This window comes from Plecotus auritus (genome assembly GCF_963455305.1).
Source record: "Plecotus auritus genome assembly, chromosome: 3".
Classification (NCBI taxonomy): Eukaryota; Metazoa; Chordata; class Mammalia; order Chiroptera; family Vespertilionidae; genus Plecotus; species Plecotus auritus.
The window spans coordinates 208687424-208706039 of record NC_137772.1 but is presented as its reverse complement, the minus strand read 5'-3'; the positions used below and the strand labels follow the sequence as shown (position 1 = coordinate 208706039).

Here is an 18616-nt window from a genome sequence, read left to right as displayed (position 1 = left end):
TTTATACAGGCCAAAGGCCACTAATGAAGGGAGCTGCTAATGGTCAAATAAAAAAATGACTCATTTCACATTATTTTAAGTCTGGGAAAGATAAAGACGACCACCATGCAGTGAATGCTTACACTCTTGGCATTGTGCTCGCACTGTACTCACTGGGTTGCATGCTGTTTCTAATGTAATCCTACAAGCAGAGTAGCTATTACCAATGCACAGAGAGGGAGTGAAGTAACTTGCTCCCAGTCACACAGCAATGGATGGTGGAAACAAGAATCGAATCATGTTCTCATCCATTGAGACACATCGCTTTCAAGACCTTCAACAGAACCTGATTGACCTGGGGTGTTTAAGGGTTAATGACTTGTCCACAAGGGCAAAACTGGGGCTACAATGTCCTGGATGCTCTTCTCACTGTACTCTGCTCTCACGAGTGGTTGAAAAAAGAACATAATGGCATTAGCTGCCTGAGATTCAGGTGGAATAAGAATAAAAATCTCAAATTACTTGTCGAATGTATTAACAAGAAAAATAGGTAAATGTACACCTGCTTCTTCTTTGGGAATTTATTTAGTGATAAGGAAAATGTGTCCAGAAAATTTCCAAAAGATTGCCAATTGACTCAACTATATGAGGCAAAAACCAATATCCTCCTGAAATGAAAACCTAGTCCCACCGTTAAGAGGCCCAGTTTTTTAATCAAGACAAACCCATTTAGCAAACTGTATGAAGCAAATGAAAGTGACACTTAGCTTCATTTTCAGCAAAATAGAAAGCAGTGAACAGATTTGCTAATGATACCCCTGCCTCTCACCTCCTTGGAAGTTATACAAGTGACTAAATTTCAGGGAAATTTTCCCTTTGATTCTGAAATACACTTATATCCTGAATGAATCCAGGCTTGCTTTATCAAGCAGTGAACAAACTTCTCGCCACTTTTATAGTAAACATACAATATCAGGTTTATAATTATATTTTAGTTTAAATTATACCCAAGTACCATTATACCTCCAAATCTCATGTCTCATAAAAGTGGGACCAATACTTTGAGCACAGATAACACAAAGGCTCTGGGTTCCTTGATGAAGGAGAGTGTGTTTCACCTTGACACTATTGCTGGCAAGTCTCTGAGAGATGAGCATTTTGAAAATGCTATAAACAGCTTAGCCTTTTCTTAGCATTTTGAAGAGCACATTAATAGCCTGGCCTTTTCTTAAGGGCTTTCTTTCTCCCTTAGCCAAATGTGACAGTTAGAAGTGAACAGTGGGAAGATGGAATCCAAGCCGGCGCTGTGTTTGAAAAGCAGTGTGGAACTGATGTCATCCGGCATTGTCTTCAAAAGAATATGAGAATATTAAGTGGATGTCTCATAGACTTACACACAAAGGATACTCTTCACTTGAGGACAGAATGATAATGTCTCACAGAAGAAAGATGTAATTCTAGATGCCTTGAAAATCTATTCAGACAGCTCTTGGCTGGTATAAAACAAAGAAAAAAAACACACACACAAAACTCTTGACTGGAAGGAAGGAAGGAAGGAAGGAAGGAAGGAAGGAAGGAAGGAAGGAAGGAAGGAAGGAAGGAAGGAAGGAAGGAAGGAGGAAAGGAAGGAAGGCTCAACTGAACCAACAAAAGTTATATTAATAGATTTAATTTTATTAAGACTTAGTAAGCACCTTCTACGGAATATGTGGAACCTTGTGCCCAATGATGTGAAGGAGAGTTTAAAAAGAGTACTGTCATTGACACCATTTGGCGTACTGTGTTAAAAGGAAGAGGCACAAAGTAATGTAATAAAATTAGCCAAAGGAAATTAAACAGACTAGCTCTACTCTCTAGGATTTAAGATCCTAGAAAAAGTGAAATGGAAGCTGTCCCTCATAAGTAGGGGTGCAAGCAACCCCATCCAACACCCAGAAAAACTGCATAGGTTATTTCAAAGGGTACCTTGAGAGTCCACCTAGTTTATCCTCTCCTGTCTGGGTGTAGACACACTCAGCAACTCCATGACAGTTACCCAGCATATTTGGGGAGAGGTGCTGACTAATTTTAAAAATTGCCTAAGCAAGTTGCCAGAAAGCACTTCAATATAACATATTTTGGTTAAAAAAATTAAGGACAGAGACATAAACCATGGGCTTGAAAGAAAGTGATGAAAGAAGGACTCTGAGTTAGAGCAATAAAGGTTTAAGGTGTTATTACCAATTTTTGCATGATAATCTAGTAAAAGATAAGATACTAGCATTGTGGAGCAATAATTTCAGCTGATAGGCAGGGGTCATCCTATATAATGAAAGGGTAATATGCCAATCAACCAAATGGTGGGACAATCAGAATGCCTGTGGCCCCTCGCCCTGGCCAGCCCCGCCCCGGAGTGGGCACCCTCACCTCCATCGGGGCTGGACCCCACCAGTGCATGAATTCGTGCACCAGGCCTCTAATAAGAACATAAAGGTCTATAGAGCATTGGTAGTCATATGATAGAATCAATACATCAGACATAAAATTAAAGATGCAAATGACTAAACAAATGAAGATATGTAAACATTTCTGTGATTCTGTGTCTCCTTCTAGCTGTTCTTTTACCTTCTCCAAAGTTCTTACTGAAAACATCTTAAAGATAATAATTATTTTGGTGACCAGCATGTGGTTGATGTCCATATCTGATCATAAACATGTACAAAAATGATCATTTTAAGAATCCTATATAATAAAAGGGCAATATGCAAATTGACCCTAATGGCAGAATGACCGCTCAACCAGTCACTGTGAGGTGCACTGACCACCTCTCAGTCCCTCCCCCTGGCTGGCAGGCTCCTATCGCCTGATGGCGAATGGGGAACTGGGGGTGGAGGGTGGGGGATGCAGGCAGCGCCAGGCCAAGGCCCCCGCCCTTCCAGTTGCCCCACACACAGAGGGAGACCCATGGCAGGGGCAGGGCTGGTGAGCGGGCGGGAACAGCTGACCTCCAGTCCCTTCCCCTGGCCGTCAGGCTTTGATTGCCCAATGGCGAACAGGGAACCTGGGTGGGTGGTGGCAGGGGGCAGGGCCGGCTGCAGGCAGCCTAGGAAGATGGCCCTGATCGCAGGCCAGACCTAGGGACCGTACTCACGCACAAATTTCATGTGCCAGGCCTCTAGTAAAAAATAAGAGAACATGAGAACACTAAATTTAGCCCTGTGAAAAGAAATACACATGAATAATGTACATAAAAGTGCAGTGGAAATCATTAGAATTTAACTGTTATTACAGAGTTTTTTAGGTTAAATTCAAAATATTTTTGAGAAAACATATTGCATAAACTATTTTATGTTCAACTAGAGCTTGGGGGAAAATGGCAGGCATCAGGCTGCAGTGGTGTTTTCTCAGAGCAAATAGAAGAAGTTTTGAGTTGACTGAGATAAGTGTGAAGCTGCTCTCATCCACCTGAGCCTCCCACATACTGTTAGCAGTCTCACTGCACTCTCACCTGCCACAGGCCTCTTCTCCTCTCACATATGCCTCGCTCCTGTGTCCAGGAAGCCAAGTGTTGCTAGAGAAACATCACAAGCCAAATAGCCTAGAGTCCCAACAAATTAATGACTCTTAAATCTCCAGGTGGCCCAATATCCTTTTATTTCTCCTTGGTCAGCTTTCCTGCCCTTCACACTCAAAGACTGTGAATATTCAAAATCTTCATCTACCTCTCTCTCAGACCATACCCTCAATCGTCTAACCCACTCCAATAGTAGAAAAACCTGCCTCCACTTCATTGAGAAATGAGAGCCACTGAGTATAAACTGCCCCAGCTTCTCTCACCCTTTCCCACCTCAATCTGCTACCCCAGGACCTAGAGAAAAGAAATATCTTTCCTCTGCTTCCAGGCAGCGATCTCACTTGTGTTATCAATGTCTTTCTGTCTTCACCCCGCTCCCTCAAGGCTGTGTTCCATCATCATTTGTCCTTCTTTCTTCTAGACAAGCAACCCCCACCCTCCTGGCCCTTTTCCCTTCCCAACACTCTGGCCTACCTTCCTCCCTAGTCTGTGTCTCTCTCCAAACTTCTTACCCAGACCTCCTTAAAGACTCATCTACACTTGCAGCTTTCACTTTCCCACTCTTACTTTCTCACCTCTTACTCCTCAACTTCCTGTAGCACCTGCTCCCACTACTCCAATAGAACATTCAGTGGATATAATTTAATTAAAGATATAGATCCTGGATTTTTAATCAGAACTGTGTTTGACTTTTGCCTCCTCCACTTAGAAGCTGGGAGACCTTGAGCACGCTGCTTAATTTCCCTGTGCATCAGTTTCCTCATCTCTAAAATTAGGATAACAGTAGTAACCAATTTAATAGGATTCATATAATATTAAATCCTATATAATAAAAGTCTGATATGCTAAGTGTCCAGTCAACCAGTCAGTCATTCAACCAATCAAAGTGTAATATGCTAATGATGTGCTAAGGCACTCAACCACTCACTATGATGTGCACTGACCACTAGGGGGCAGTTGACCAGTCAACTAGTTGTTATGACGTGCTCTGACCCCCAGGGGGCAGACATTCCGACCTGTAGGTTAGCTTGCTGCTGGGGTCCAGCCAATTGGGACTGAGCAAGATGGGCTGGACAAGCCCTGGAGCCCTCCCATTATCTCTCCCCGGATGGCCAACCTCCCGTGTCCCTCCCAGGCCCCGATCATGCACCAGTGGGGTCCCTGTGCCCTCCTGCAATCCGGGACCCTTCGGGGGATTTCAGGGAGCCATTTTCGGCCCAATCTGCAGGCCAGGCTGAGGGACCCCACTGGTGCACAAATTCATGCACCTGGCCTCTAGTGAGATAATAAAACACTGAACAATGTTTGCTCATGCCATGTGCTCAACAAATATTAATCATGAATATTATTACTACTACTACTATTAGTAGTAATCATTTTAGTGATTATTATCATTATTGTCAGATTTTATTCTGGGTCTAGCTAAAACTCCTGAACTACAAAAAATATCCTACTGAACTCATGCAGCCAAGAAAAGCTCTTTGGTAATCTCCTTACACAATGTGTCTTATCACTTGGCCTAGATCAGTGGTCAGCAAACCGCGGCTCGTGAGCCACATGCAGCTCTTTGGCCCCTTAAGTGTGGCTCTTCCACAAAATACCACGGCCTGAGCAAGTCTATTTTGAAGAAGTGGTGTTAGAAGAAGTTTAAGTTTAAAAAATTTGGCTCTCAAAAGAAATTTCAATCGTTGTACTGTTGATATTTGGCTCTGTTGACTAATGAGTTTGCCGACCACTGGCCTAGATCAACCTTCCCTACCTTAAACCAGATCTCTTCTTGGAATGTCCTCTCCAAACTTATTCTGTGTGACTCTAGTCAGTTCAGTTCACACACACACACACACAAACACACACACACCACTGATACATTGATTAGGTAAATTTATTTGTATCATGTGAACCAATATGAAATACAAAATTAGCTGAGTGCAGGAACCTTAACCTATGCTGCCTTTGCAACAAGAAAAGTAACTAAACCAATGTTCTGCATGCAGCTGGAAGTCGATAATTATTGATGGCGGTCTGTCCTTCCCATGATCAGTCACAGCAAGAACAGAAAGAATATTTTTAGCATCATGTTTGAATTCTACCTTGCAACTTGGAAACTGCAATAATTTGAACCTATGCAGGCAATTAAAAGCAAGTTTTATTATTAGTTGACCAGAAATTGTACCTCATGGTCATTTATATTCTGTGAGTAATCACTGAGAAGGTTAGCGTGGAGCACTCATTCCCTTCCTTCATCTCTTCGCTATTCTCAGTTTCTTTTTGTCACAAGCTGTGTGTGCAATATCCATTTTAATTAGAAAGAGGCAATAACAGGCAAAGGTGATTGCAATAGGTATGTTCAGTACAGAACCAAATTGCACAGCAAGATCTCATCCCGGTGATAAAAACAACTTCAGTAAGGCATGTAATTTTGTCTAACAATTTGTTTCTTGGAACAAGCTCCTAACGCCCACGCCCCGGCCAGCACTACTCGGTAAGTCTGGCTTCAGTGGAAGCATTAACATGGGCTTCACCTGGGAGCCACCTTCTCTTGGACCGGTGACCCTTTCACCACTGGGGTCTCCTGTTGGGATCCTGCACACTGACCTATTCCTCTAGGATTCAACAGTGAGTCACTTTACAGGCAAAGAAAATGGGTTCTAGTTCTATCTCTACCCTTAACACTTTTCTTCTCTTTGTCTATCAATATTTCAAAACAAATTTGGATCCTAAAAGTCTATTTAAAATTAGATAACTAGGGATGAAGAATTCACACACTCACACATGGAAGGCATGTCCATGGTAGGTATGATGATGATGATGATGATAATGACTGCGGTGAAATAGCTAATATTTACTAAACATTTGTTTGGACTAGGCCCTATGCCAAATATTTAACATATATTATTTGCTTTAGTAATCACAACTGTGAAAGATTGGCATTATTACTCCATTTCTCATTTGAGAAAACTTGCCTAGGGTCATATGACTAACAAGATTCAAGGCTGGGATTTCAAGTCTAGTCTGTCAAAAGCCAAGACCCATACAAAATCATGTGTCCTTTCTCTGTGACCTGCTTTTAACCACAGTTTGATCAAAATTAGGTTTAAGTTTTATTTTATTACCAATGGCCTACTACAGTAAATCTATGTATTTCTATACTAGAAAATTAAATTCCCCATTTAAAAAATGGGAAAGAACATGAATGGCCAAATAAATATAAAAAAAGCAAATATTAAATTTCAGGTGTTTAACACTAAATGGAATTCAATTCAATTGAAGAAGCAGTAACTAATTAATATAATATATAGGGAACTAAGAATTCAAAGATTAAGTTAGCATTGTCCCTATCCCCCAAGAAACTAATGATATAGTGGGAGGAACACCGTGCAATATTTCAGGTCCTACTTCAAATGTCATATCCTATGAGAGGTCTTCCCTTGGAATCCTATCTAATTTGTCACTCCCAATTAGTTTTTATCACAGGGATCAGCAAACTTTTCCTGTAAAGGGCCTGGTCTCTGTCAACACTACCCAACTCTGCTCTTGTAGCTCCAAAGCAGCTTTAGACTATAAGTAAATGAATGAGCATGGCTGTATTCTAATAAAACTTTATTTACAAAATAGGCAGTAAGACAGATATAATTCATAGGCTTTAGTTTGCTGACCAATACTCTAACATATCACCCTTTTATTTCCTTCATAGCACTTAACAAATCTTAACTTATCTAGTTTATTGATTTATATACTATTTTCTTCACAACAATGGTAGCTCCAAGACAGTGGAGTCCTTGTTGTTTATTCTGACCTTGCTCTCCAGGGCCTAGAAAGAAGATCCTGATGCACAGACAGTTCACTCTAAATATGTGTTGACTGCCTGGCTCGTGTGGCCCAGTGGTTGAGTGTCAACCTATGAACCAGGAGATCACCATTTAATTCCCAGTTAAGGCACATGCCTGGGTTGCTAGCTAGATCCCCAGTAGAGGGCATGCAGGAGGCAGCCAATCAATGATTCTCTTTCATCATTGATGTTTATATCTCTCCATCTCCCTTCTTCTCTGAAATCAATAAAAATATTTTTAAAAATAATATCTATTCACTAACTAAATGAACAAATACTATTTCACAAAAGGTGAAACACAGACTACCAACAAACTCATGAACTATATTTGGCCTTATTAATAAAAAAAGTTTTAAAAGTGAAAATGTCATTTTTCACTTGCAGACCTACGATGGTTAGAAGAAGAGAAGGAGGCAGAGGAGGAGAGGAAGAAGAAGGTGAAGTGAGAGAAGGGAGGGAACTAGGAGAAGAAAAACATGTGTAGATGAACACGAGGAGAAAATGGCCCTCTCATCTACCACTGATGGGCAAAAAAATTGGTGCAACATTTCTGGAGAGCCATTTGCAATTATACATCAAAATGTATATGCCATTTCAAAAACAGGCAGAAGATTGAACAGACATTTCTCCAAAGAAAATACACAAATGGCAAATAAGCATATGAAAAGATGCTCAACTAAATTAGTCATTAGGAAAATACAAATCAAAATCACAATGAGATAGCACTTTTCACTCATTATAATGGTGATCATCAAAAAAAAAAAAAAAAAAAAAGAAAAGAAAGAAAGAAAGAAAGGAAAATATCAAGTGTTGGTGAGGATGTGAAGAAACCAGAACTCTTGTGCATTGCTGGCAGGAATGTAAAATGTTTCCATTTCTGAAGGAATCACAACAAAAAATGCATATATACTTTTTATTCCAAAATCTTATTCCTAAGAATTAACTCTGAGAAGATAATGCAGAAGAGTGAAATATGTTTATACTAGAATCTAACACCCTCAAGATCCATGAATAAAATGTGGTCATTTAAATAAAGCCTGACACAACAAATAGGTAAAATAGACTATTATGAGGCATTAGATACAAGAAGGTAGGCCTTTCATGTAAACATATGTCCATAACATTATTACTGAATGAAAAAAAGCAAGTTACAGATGCATGTACATTATGATCTTTTGATGCAAAAATTCTAAAGTTTATAGATATGTGGAAAACATTTGAGATAATTCTTCAAAATGTTAATAGTGGTTATTCTCTGAATGGTAGATTTGAAATGACTTTAACATTATTCTCTTCATAATTTTCTGTATTAGTTGATTTTTAAAGAATATTTTTTAAACAAAATAACATGCTCTAATAAATTCATGTTTATCACTCTTTCACATTGATTAAGAAGGGTTAGGCCCTTGATACTTTTACAATAGATGTTTTCTGAATTTCCATTTCCATAGCAACAGTGATACTTATGAGTGAGTCAAATATAGATTTAAAAGAGATACTTACCTTAGATAGTGGTTGTGTCTCTCTATCAGCCATAAACAGACTTATTATTTCTAAGCAACAGTCAATAATCATTTTCTATAAATAAGAAAACAATATAGTAAGGTTGATATTATTGGTAAATATTAGACATTTTAATTGTAAACTCTTTATTTCATTTGTATTTTCTTGACTTAGGGTATTTGAAAACTACAGGATGGCCGCAAATGACAAGACTTAATTAAAAATAATATATTTTTAGGATTCTTAGTGTGCACATTCACTGTTAAAATTCATGTTACAGAATAATAACAAGTAAAGTAATCACATGAAAATAAGATTTTGAAAAATCACTTTTCTTTTCAACAGAGAGCCCTGGAAGAGAGTCCAGAAATGGATTTAAGCAGGGAAGAATGGTTGGGAACTGGGAAAGAAATGGAAAGAGTAAATGTATAGGAAGCAAAGGTCAAAATCATATGTTGTCTGTTGTTGACGGCTCTACCACACACCCTACTATATATGTGAATACATCTGACCGATGAGGGGTCTACCCACAGGCACGGATGAATTGGTCAGATCCTCCACATAAGGAAGGACATCAGAAGAGAGCTGCAGGCAGTACTGGCTATGTGAGCTGAGGGGTCCTGTTATGGAGTTGGAGAAGGCAGCCATTGGCCAGATGTGAGATGAGTAAGAGGAAGAATCAGAGATGAGTGAGAATTTACGCCCTCCCCGCTGTGGCGCTGAGCACAGTGATGGCTCCTGACAATCCAGTCCACTTTCTGTAAGGTCCACTGTGCATTGTTTCCCGTCCTTGGCTATGTACGAGCTTACTTACCAGATGCTGCCAAATCTTTCCTCCCCAGCAAGTCTATTTCACTGGAGCTTGTGAAAGGTTTTCTTTACTGACAATGAAAAGAGTCATAACTATAACATTATCAGAGAAAAACTATGCCTGCCGCACAGTATTGCCAGTATCCATCCCTGAAGGAAGCAACAATCTGCTTTTATGGCAATATTAATATGTACATGTAGTAGCAATCAGGAATTATAAAAATAATAAAAGTACATTAATTCTTACATTACAACTGACCACTGCTGGTTAAAACCCGAAAATAAAAAAGCAACAAAGCTATCATTTAGAACTAAAGATCAGATAGTGCTTCACAGACAAGAAAAAGCTAAGAATTCATCACCACAAACTAGTATTACATTTCTTTGACTTAGTTGAAATCCTCATCATCTTTCACCTACAATATGGAAAAAGATTCCTAAATTGTTTTCCATCCTCTGAACTCTTGCTTCCCTCATCCCTCTTCACATGCCAGCAGGATTAATTTAGTAAATGTAGTGTGGATCATGAGGTGCCCTTCCAGCTGCTGCCCCATCTTCTCCTACTCCAGCACACACCCTGCCCTGATTTTCCACGACCCTTTCCTGCAGAGCAATGTCCATTCACCACTTACTCGTTCAACCTCTACTAAGTGCATCCTAAGTGCCGTGGAGTGGTAACAGGAAGTGAACAAGACAGAGAGACGTCATGGTCTGGTGGGAGGGGTAGGAGAGACAGACTTCCAGTACTGTGGGAAGTCAGAGGAGGAAGCACATAGTTCCACCATCTCTTAGCCCCATCTCCCACCACATTCACCCTGTCCTCCTGCCATAACAGGTGGTTCACTGTCCCTCGAATATGAGATTCAGACCCATGACTTCACTCTGTCAGGAATGAGTGCGCTCCACAAGTCTCCAACTAAAAGTTTCACAGGCAAGTATTGAAAAGGCACTGTGTTTCACTTACTAAAGATATTGGAGATAAAATTATAAATAAGACCCCTGAGCCAAGGAATATAAATTCAAGAGAGAAGAAGAAACATACAAGCAAATAATTGCTGAAACAATTTGGTAAGGACACAAGGTATTTTGGGGCCCAATGGAAAATGGCCTTTCAGTTTATAGGAGCTATAAAATGCTGTCTGAGCTATTTAAGCAAATACAAAGTCTAACTCAAACCTCTTTCGCTACCTCCTTCCAACTTTCCCTCACTCCCCCGCCTCTTTCTCTCTCTCTCTCTCTCTCTCTCTCTACACACACACACACACACACACACACACACACACACACACCAATATGAATGAGATATAAACAATAAATTAGAATCATTGGCATCATCATTGAGGGAAGAATTCCACAACCTTATTTTTTTGTATGGTGTAGAATTCAGATAATGGGGAGATAGGAAAACTGGATGAAGTCAGAGAGACTAAGTTGAACTATATAATAAAGAGCTGAGCCAGAGCAGGAAGGGGAGAGGAGATAAAACACTCCACACAGACTGAGTTGGAGGGAAAGTTTTAAGAGTTTGAGCCAAATGAGTCAGATGTTGAAGACTAGCTGTGGATGTCAGAGAGAGATTAAGAGCAAGATAGTGGGGAAAACAAGACTTTAAAGAAGTTTTTCTGTGTATTCCCAAAAAAGATTCCCTCTCAGATGTTGTTACAAGAGGCACCATAGAGATTTTGATTGTTTTCTATGGTTTTGAACATCAGATTGATGTTTCCTTAAACACCACACTTTTCTTGCTAAAAGGGGGCCACCAGGCAGCTGGCTCGTTATGAATGACATCTGGGTACCCAACCATGCTCCTACAATAATAAGCTCCTCCATGACAGGGACCTAATTGTACTGATTACTATATGTCCTTCTCTCTCCAAGCTTGGAAAAATTTTGCAAATAATTGTCTCAAAAATAATTTGTTAATTGATGCTAATGTCCAGTTTTATTTTGTTCTATATTTTCGGAGTACTTTGATATTTGGGATAATCTGACAACACACGAATTCTAATTGCCTTGTTCAATCCAGTCATTTTGGACATGTTTGCTGAACTAACCTTGAATGACTTGGTAAACATAGTTTAAGATTTTCATATCAGTATGCTATCATTCCAAAAGGAAGTTTTTGTCTTTAAATCAGGATGGTTAGCATCTTTCATATGCTTTCAAGTACCTGATGAACTCTGAAGATATCCCTAAAACTGTGAATGATAGGTTAAAATAACTCAGTCATTCCGAGCTGATGTTGTTCATTTTTGAAGAAGGACATACAAGGCTTTCAAGCCAGAAGTGAGTGGAACACCTGCTCTGTAGCCCTCCAGATACATCTTAAATTACTGTCTGTTTTCTGAAGTTTTTGGCTTCTTCCAGACCACAGGGATTTAGGGAGAAAAGAAAAAAAAAGTGAAGGGAATGAGAAAGAGAACAAGATTTACTATTCCCCATAGCAACCAAAAACACATTTTTCTGGACCCTTATATTTAATAACCCACCAAAAATCTATATTGTGATAGATATAAATATAGTAGATTATAGAGGTTATGAAATACTGTCCAATTCTCCATCAGAATTGATCTCTTCAAGTGCCCCAGTTAACTTCTAATTAGCTCCCAGTGAAGGTTGTCATGACAACGAACTGGCAGATTTAGTCAATGGGATTTATATGATATTACCCTACAGAATCTAGCTGCTTTTTTTCCCCCTTACATGCTGGTTAGTATACTGGGAAAAAAGAAAACTTTGTATGTTCCTTTCATTTCTCAACTTTCAAATGTTATGAACTAATTTGCCAATTCACCTAAACAAATATTAGTTTTTCTTCCACTGAATGACATTCTGTCTTATAAAGAACTTACAGAACTGAAACACATCTAAAAATGCCCCACTTAAAGCTGAAGAAGTTCTTTCTAAGTTGGATAATAGAACCAATTAAAAAATACAGAGGATAACATCAGGACTGAAAGGAGTTTGTGCTCCTCAAGGACTGACCCACTCACCAACACCATTTGAGTCAGGACATGAAAGCAAGCCCCAAATCTTGGTTAAGGCAAAATAGGTCCTCTGGGTTCTCTCTCTGCCTATATTCAAATGCTCCCTTGCCCCCGCTCCCATTTATTCCTAATTTGTTTATATGTATAGCCAACCTCTTGGCTCAGATACTGGGCTCACTGTGGTCAATTTGATACATACATGTGATCCCCAGGGAAATTCTGCTGACTTTCACTCCAACCTAGGGGCTCATCTCTCCATCTCAGAGCAATACTTGAGTGAAAGGATCATTTTTAGGAAGGAGGGGAAAATTAGTTCCAGGAAAGGACTTGAGTCCCATAGCTTTAGGCAGAGCACAACCTAAAACTATTACTCTTATGGATGCTCACTCTCCCGTCTTAGACAATCTAAGCCAAAAAACAAATGGGCACAGGGGAAAAATTATCATTTTCCATATATAACCTATAAAGTAATGACTCAAGGATGATTTAAGTGAAGAATATTCTAGACCATGGCTCAGAGCAGCAACCTGCTGAATTTGGTCTATGACTGAAAGACTGTGATTGTAAGTGATCTGCAAAGGAAGTGTAGAAATGAAACGAGAAACAAGTTTTTCTCCAAAATAGACATGAAAGGGCAACCATATAATTTAGGACAAGAATTATATATAAGTGAAACCTCATGAGTTTGAGATGGCTGACCCATTGGGAGATTTGTTATCGGTACACAGTATTTCATTAGTATCATTAAATGCCTGCTAATTCTTGTTGTAACAGTTGAGGGCTCTGGAAAGGATGTGTAACTAAAACTCTCAGGCATCATCTATATAATAAAAGCCTAAGGACCGTTACAGTGGAACGACCAATGACTGGTCGCTATGATATGCACTGACCACCAGGGGGAAGACGGTCAATGCAGGAGCTGCCCCCTGGTGGTCAGTGTGCTCCCACAGGGGGAGTGCCACTCAGCCAGAAGCCGGGCTCACGGCTGGCGAGCGCACCAGCGGTGGCGGGAGCCTCTCCTGCCTCCACAGCAGCACTTAGGAGTAGCAAGCCAAGCAGTAAGGAGCAGTGAGCAGGTGGGCAGGAAAGAGCAAGGGGTCCCAGACTGCAAGAGGGTGCAGGCTGGTCTGAGAGACACTCACCCCCCCTCCAGTGCATGAATTCCATGCACTGGGCCTCTAGTTTCTATGACAAGTGGAAGCACAGAGCACAGGAGACGTAAGTACTGGAAAGTTGCATTTTGCAAAGGCTAACTGTTCTTGCCTAATGAGTTCTCTTACAGCTAGGCGTATTACTTTCACAATAATAAAAAATGCACTCACGGTCCTGGTAAACTCAGACTGAAAAAATGCCAACAAGTATAGTCTGAAAATCAGGAGAATTGCCAACATTTACACTTTCTCATAATGAGTGAATGGATGAGGAAAACAAAAAGAGCCTACCCATCCTATTCTTATTTATTTATTTATTTATTATCTAAAATTTTACATATGTCTCCTTTTCCCCCAATTGACACCCCCCCCCCAGCCATTCCCACCCTGGGAAAGCCCCTACCGCCCCAGTGTCTGTGTCCATTGGTTATGCTAATACGCATGCATACAAGTCCTTCAGTTGCTCTCTAACCGCCCCCTCCCCTGCCATTTGTCTCTGGATCTATTCTTGGTCATCAAATTATGTTGAGCATTATATCCCACATATGAGTGAGATCATGTGATATTTATCTTTCTTCCACTGGCTTATTTCGCTCAGCATAATGCTTTCCAGGTCCATCCATGCTGTTGCAAATGGTAAAGTTCCTTCTTTTTTATAGTGGCATAGTATTCCACTGTGTAGATGTACCACAGTTTTTTAATCCACTCATCTTCTGATGGGCACTTAGGCTGTTTCCAAATCTTAGCTATGGTGAATTGTGCTGCTATGAACATAGGGGTGCATATATCCTTTCTGATTGGTGTTTCTGGTTTCTTGGGATATATTCCTAGAAGTGGGATCACTGGGTCAAATGGGAGTTCCATTTTTAACTTTTTGAGGAAACTTCATACTGTCTTCCACAGTGGCTGCACCAGTCTGCATCTTTAAGAATTAAAAATGTTTTGTAACCAATTGAATATTAATCTAGCAGAAAATGACTTAAGAAAAATGATACAGCTGACTAAAAGTTAGGGAAGATCCTAAAAGATCTTTCTGAGGAAAACAAACAGAGATGGGACCCAAGGGGCTGGAATCCAGTGTGAAAAGTTGGGCAGAAGACTGCTTTTTTTTTCCATTGTAAACATTGTACTGCCATTTGATTTTTTTTAAAAATGACCACAGTAACTACAGAATATATATATATATATATCTCAAGAAATTGGACTAATGTACAAAATGGAAATTCACAGAGCAAGTAATTAGGAAAGAACAGCATTCCCTGCTCCTCTATTTCCATAAGAGATAAGGAATTTCCACACCACTCCTGAAGGAGGAGGGCGCTTCCAGCTGTTTTTGGACCCATCACTAATTCTTATCTGACTGGTTTGGGAAAAGCAACAGGGCGTGCTAAATTCAGCCCCTTCTGGGAAATGTGAGTTTATATTTTTGGAGGCACCTTGCCTGCAGGACTCTTATCCTCTGCTCCTTGGTGCCGTAAGACTGGCAGGGGCAGAAGGGGAGTGGGGGCAATAATGATGCTGACACTTTGATCTCCACGTATCCAGTTCCTGTTTAGAGTGCAGCAGAACACATCAGTGATCATAAAAACCACTCAAGTCAGAGAAAGACAAGTATCACATGATCTCATGCATATGTGTAATCTAATGAACAAAATAAATTGTTGAACAAAATATTTCCAGGGGAACAGAGGGAAGGCAAGGGAGGGTGGGTGGGTGGAAAGAGATCAACCAAAGAACTTGTATGCATATATGCATAACCCATGGACACAGACAATAGTATGGTGGAGGCCTGGGGCGGGGGGAAGGGTGAGGCGGGGGCGTGCGGGGGGAGAGAGGGGGAGGCATGCTAGAACGGGTCAATGGGGGAAAAGAGGACATATGTAATACTTTCAACAATAAAGATTTTTTTAAGAAAACCACTCAACAGTATGAACTCTGTGATCATATTAATAACACACTGTAAGGATAATATCTCATTTTTTAAGTACTCACTGCAGGATATGTTTATTGATTTTAGAGTAAGAGGAAGGAAAAGAGCAGGAGAGAGAAGCATTGATGTGAGAGAGAAACACTGATTGGTTGCCTCCTGCAAGTGCCCCGACCAGGGATCAAACCTGCAACCTAGGTATGTGCCCTGACTGGGAGTCGAACCCACAGCCTTTTTTGGTATACAGGACAGTGCTCCAACTAACTGAACCATCAGCTGGGCAGGATAATACCTTTTTTAATTAGGAAAAATATGCTTCTCTGTATTTTCTAGTTTTCCTTCACATATTACTTGGGTAATAAACATGCTCACATAGACTTAGAGTGAGAAATGACAAGTAATGTTATAAAGTTGCAGAGCATTGCCCTAACCGGTTTGGCTCAGTGGATATAGTGTCGGCCTGCGGACTGAGGGGTCCCTGGTTCAATTGCGGTCAAGGGCATGTACCTTGGTTGCGGGCTCATCCCCAGTAGGAGGTGTGCAGGAGGCAGCTGATGGTTGTTTCTCTCTCATCGATGTTTCTAACTCTCTATCCCTCTCCCTTCCTCTCTGTAAAAAATCAATAAAATATATTTTAAAAAAAAGTTGCAGAGCCTTGTTTCTTCAGATTCACAGTTATACCTGAATGATGTCTCTAGATTGGTTTTGTTTCCATTCACCATAAGATTCTTATAACTAGTGTGCTTAGAAGATCTTTGAAGGAAACACTACGTATGTGCCCAAACGTTGGGTCATACCTGGTACTTCACATAGAGACAAAAGAAGCCAGAACCACCACCAAGTTCAAGTAGAGTTACGTAGTTCTGCTCCGATGAATTAAAAAATAATTTGAGGAATTATGTATAAGGACATCCATTCTGCAGTAGAAAAGTTTTCCATTACTTAATCACTTACTTCCAGCTCTTTATCAATTGATTTCACTTCTATTTCCTGTGCTTCAGATACGTTGTCATCTGGAGTAACTTCAGGAACTGCTGGCAATGATATCTCAGCTATTTGCATAAGATTTGATAGTTTCTCATGAATTGCAATAACTCTAAAAATAACAAACATAGATGTATTTTATTTGAAAAGTTGCAAAAGGCATTCATTTATTCACAGAATTAATCATATGTGTAAAGGAACTCCTCCGTTATTTAACACTTCGTTTCTGGCATCCCTAAAACTAATTCATTCAAGTATTCCTTCATTCAAGAAACACGAGAAAAGAGACACAGGTCAGATGAGAGGTTGTCAGCTACCCTCCCCTGTGAAGGCCTCAGTGACAAGGGCATGTCCCTAACTTTAGTAACCCTACTATTGAACACGAACACACCAAAATTAAGAACATTTTGGGATAAAAAAGAATCCTGTCAGTTTGATTACCTTGCAGAAACTGTAATTATTTCCATCATGTGGTTCTGAAAAAAAAAATCCTGCTGTGTTTCTGGATGTAAAAGGCAAGTACCTAACCTCCTAGTTTTGTTGCCTAGTTCTGCTATCATGTGTACTATGCTAGGTCTTCTGCCATTTCATTAAAAAAAATTGCACAATAATTAAGAGTATGCCAGCTCTTGAAACATCACTTGTTTTATTCTCTTTTGTGCTGATACCCAAGAGTCCTTAGAAATGAAAATCATGGAGTATGGACAAGGCTCTCCAGAGAAGCACCAAGTCTGTGTTCTCAAATCACCTACTAGGTGCCTAGCAGGCAAGGAGCTGACACTGACAGAGTTAGTAAAGAGACTTGACCTTTTAAAGTAAGTGCTTTCAAAGCATTGTCTGGCTTGGTTCTGGCAATAACCCTGAAAGGTAGGCAGAATAGGTATTGTTTCCATCTTACAAGCAGGGAAATGGAGGCTGGGGTCATAAGGGCAGCAGAATCAAAACTAAATTAACTAGGTAATGAAAAGAATAAGAAACAAACAAGGAGTTCGGTAACGTGGAATGAGAAAAGAGAGAAACTAGGCATGAGCTGAATCAGAGAGTATTAACTAGGGAACAATATAAAATAGATTAGATGAAGAGGAAAAGGTAAGGTAAGTGATGTGGTGGAGTCTGGGCTTAATTTTGCAACCCAACACAGAGCTACATTAAGTTACTTTTTAAACACACCACAAATATTAGGCAAAACATAGTACAGACAACGTCCTGCACTCCCTCTAAACTTCCTAAAGTGTCAGGAACAGTTCCTCCAACAACCCTGGGTACTATTCTTATTATTCCCATTTTACTGAAGAGGAGACTGAGGCACTGGCATGTTAAGTAACCTGCTCAAGGTTGCAAAGGTAGTAAGGGGCACAACTGGCATTTGGACCAAAGCAGGCTGGATTCAGAATCTGTGCTTTTGACCACCTCAATATCATACTCCTAGCAATAACCCTGAAAGGTAGGCAGAATAGGTAAAAGAAAGGTTGTTTTTCTAAAAATGTCTTCAAAAAGTTCTCCTGTGGGTTACCTTGTATCTTACTGAAACAGCTTGTTCTTATGACAAGATCTACAGTGAACGCTAGATTGTGGGCAATCCATCTGTACTCGCCTGTTCAGGGGAACCCAGAAGGAACCAACAGAGGCACTGCTGTAACTGATGCTGCTAACATCTAAAATCTTCATGGGCTTCATGTTATATGCATACAACAATAAAACCTGTAAGAAAATTAACAGTTATATAAAACGTGACATCAAAATCACACTCTGCCTCAAGAAACACAGCATCACTGCTCAACATAATACCATCTATCCTATCTAATAAAAGAGAAACTTGCAAATTGACCATACCTCCACTACGCTACCAGCCAATAGGAGTATGCAAATTAACCCAACCAAGATGGCGAGGCC

General features: G+C 40.1%; 1 protein-coding gene across 1 annotated transcript in view; it reads right to left on the bottom strand.

Annotated features, from left to right (window-relative positions):
- CFAP54 (cilia and flagella associated protein 54) overlaps positions 1-18616 on the bottom strand; it is a gene marked incomplete at both ends in the record, with an annotated part of 264389 nt that overhangs the window by 15113 nt on the left and 230660 nt on the right. The window contains 3 exon segments of the mRNA XM_080660197.1: positions 8865-8939; positions 16694-16835; positions 18318-18424. Of these exon segments, the coding sequence (XP_080516323.1) occupies positions 8865-8939; positions 16694-16835; positions 18318-18424 (324 nt within the window).